This window comes from Anneissia japonica, unplaced genomic scaffold (assembly GCF_011630105.1).
Source record: "Anneissia japonica isolate Jap-2015-1 unplaced genomic scaffold, ASM1163010v1 scaffold557_len159069_cov99, whole genome shotgun sequence".
Taxonomy (NCBI): domain Eukaryota; kingdom Metazoa; phylum Echinodermata; class Crinoidea; order Comatulida; family Comatulidae; genus Anneissia; species Anneissia japonica.
The window spans coordinates 78,514-81,664 of NW_022692409.1; the positions used below are offsets into that span (position 1 = coordinate 78,514).

The 3,151-nt window shown below is 36.8% G+C and overlaps 1 protein-coding gene across 2 annotated transcripts in view; it reads left to right on the plus strand.

Annotated features, from left to right (window-relative positions):
- Nucleotides 1-3,151, plus strand: part of LOC117100300 (adhesion G-protein coupled receptor G7-like) — a 36,995-nt gene that overhangs the window by 17,080 nt on the left and 16,764 nt on the right. For both annotated transcript variants that reach the window (XM_033239949.1, XM_033239951.1), the window contains exons 2-3: nt 673-786; nt 1,437-1,550. In XM_033239949.1, coding sequence (XP_033095840.1) covers nt 693-786; nt 1,437-1,550 — 208 coding nt within the window. In that variant the 5' untranslated portion in view covers nt 673-692. The remainder of the gene's footprint in view (nt 1-672; nt 787-1,436; nt 1,551-3,151) is intronic.

The following is a 3,151-nucleotide window of genomic DNA, read 5'->3' on the forward strand; positions in this document are numbered from 1 at the left end:
GCTTTTGCCCAGTCTAAAAAGATAACATCAATTCTTGGAGGATTGCGCTTATCAAGAATTGATGCCCAGTCATTAAAAACTCTAGAGATTTATGTAACGCATGATCTTCCAGGAAGGAAACCATGCTGACAATTAGATAAAATACCAAGATTATAAATATGGTTAGAAAGTCTTGCAGCAACAATACGCTCATGAACCTTTCCAACAGAGGAGCACAAGGAGATTGGACGATAATTGGAGATATTAGAAGGATTGCCGCTTTTAGGGAATAAGACAGATGAATGTGGTATGCACATATTTGGATGTAACATCATCATGCGCTTGTTGGCACATCACACACATTTGTCACTTAAATTTGGTTGTGTGGACAGACCTTTAATAAAGCTGTTGACACTATGAAGGTTTCATGCAGCAAGTATTTGTGATATGTCCACATATGGGAAAAGGGACGTCATATTCACCCATATATGGGCAAATAACAAGTATGTGTCGCTTAGTAATTGGTAGTGTGGAAGATCTTCGGAGTTTGAACTCCAGTAGTACTCCTATAATCATTTTATTATATCAACATTAAATTTCATTTCATAAACTGTAGACCCAATACACATTTATTCACTCATCACTATGAACAAATGTCAGAAATTAATTAAACATTATCAATGTATCCTACAGATATTGATGAATGTTCAAGCATGCCTTGTAATAATGCCGGCATATGTAATGATGGAATCAACGGATTCACCTGCACCTGTCTTGTAGGTTGGACTGGAGTCTTTTGTGAAACAAGTAAGAATTTTTTTTTTTTTTTTTTACACATTTTGGATCGGACTTTAATTCCATTCACTGCAACTGGATTTTTTCTCACAATTTAAAGCAACTTCATGGCCGTTCCAAGGAAAAACAATGTCACTTAACAAAAATAGAGTTATGTCGTTTTGCCAAGTTACAGCCACCCACTCCGGGCCTCATTATGAGATTTGGTCTATGCTGAGCATCTTGACTGTATGTTCGTCATTGTGGAGGGATTAAGGTAGAGGTAGTCCTGTATTTATATTAAAGGAAAGGGAATGAGCTGTTATAACATCGTACTCAAGCCTTAGCATTGTGTGGTAGGGTGGCAGTTCCTTTCCAGCGCATTTTTCGTCCCCAGTAGTGAAACCGCGTACCCATTTATACTCCTGGGTGGAGAGAGACAAATGTAGGTAAGTTCCAATAAAACACAAGAGAAATGCACAGCCAAGGTTCGAACCCCTGACCTCAAGGTTGAGAGATTGAAAGGCAATCACTTCACCAACCGCTCCCACTAGTTTGGAGTGAATTACCATAAACAGAGTTTTTGATTATAAGAGAAAATCTTTAATTTTACTGTTTATAGTTCTTGTGTCATTATAAAACGATAAAACAAACAACTAATCTTTCATTTATGTTTGATTCAGACATCAATGAGTGTGCTAGCTCGCCTTGCATGAATGGTGCTGCTTGCTTGGATGGTGTTAATGCTTTCTTCTGCCAGTGTGCGCCAGGCTGGTCTGGTACAGAGTGTGAAAATAGTAAGTCAAAAATATATAAGTTGTACAAAACTTGAAACGTGTTTTACAGTTAAAGTGAATATACTCTTGGTTTGTCTATCTTATACTGGATAAATTAGCATTTTCCAAATAATTATCACATAACTGTTCATTCCTAATAAATATTAAACCATTGTATCACAGTGTTCTATATGAGAAATCTTGTGTGGGGCTGAGGGAGGGGTTGCAAATTCTCCCTGTCCCCTCGTTAAAATGCTATTTTTAAGTAAGAAATATATGATAATAGAAATGAATAGACCAGAGTGTTACTTTTTTTATGACAATGTTTGATATATTTTCGATACATGTAATTACATATATAAATGAATGTGCAAGTGTCCCATGTCAAAATAACGGCGTATGTGTTGATGGTGTGAATGGATACACGTGCCAATGTCCACCAGGTTGGAGTGGACTCTTCTGCCAGACAGGTAAGGATTTTGATCATAAGTGTCTGGGGCTAAAGCTTTATAGCACCTTTATGGACAGTTTAAAAAAAAAAGAAAAAAAAAATCCCATATAAAGTAGATCCTCATTTTTTTTTTCACTTTTACTGTGATAATCACCTTCAAGTTAGTGATACTTCATAGAATACGAGTTGATTGGGCGAGCAGTTAAGTTAGGGGCACCGTAACCTTCTGCTATAATATCAAACGGCTCACTCGCCAATGGTTCCAGTGGTGGAACATGTTTTCTCGGTTAAAGGACTTTAAACCGAGGCCCAGTGTAAGTATTTGGCTCCTATGCACTTCTAAGAACCCAGTGCATCCTTCGAGAAGGATAGGGGGTTACCCCGGTGTACAGGTCCATTTACTCCCCTGTCATTTAATGGATATGCCACGTGTGATTAAGTTTGTGCCTAAAGAATTGAATTGAAATAAAGTATTTGGAATTCTCAATTATCAAATAGTCCTCATATCATTTTCAGTTGTGCAAGGTCATATTATTAATAGTGGATTAATTACTTAAATGTGTGATTGAGTCTAGCAGATAATTGCGTAATTAGTGCGAATGTGTGTAATTACTAACATAAATGTGAACGAATGTGATCCAAACCAACGTGAGAATGGTGGAACCTGTACTGATGGTATCAACACATTCAGTTGCCAGTGTGTTGCAGGATGGACTGGAACTTTATGCCAAATAAGTAAGAATTATTTTTAGTCCAAATCAAAGATTAGTTGGTGGGTGCTTGAAACTGACTAAAAAAATTGAAACTTTATGGTTTAAAGTGTGTTAGTTATAGTAGGGATAGATGTTGGTCATATCGGCCCACTGCAGGAGGGTTCATTAGAAGATCTCTAACCTCTGCTGCGATCTGCGGCTGTAAACTACTAAAGTTTCAGCTTGAGAAATGCCCAAAATCATAAACTTTGAAGGCCGATTTCTCATTTATTGTTCTTTAAACAGCTGTATATGTAAACATTTGTAACTTCATAAGGAAATGTCTAATTTGAATGATTGTTAATAATTTTAAAGCTCTCATTTTACTCCTTATCCATGTATTAATAACTCAAAATCGATTTTTACGACGAGTGACTAGTTTGGCTTGTCTTTGCCACATATCTCACAGTTTTCCGAAT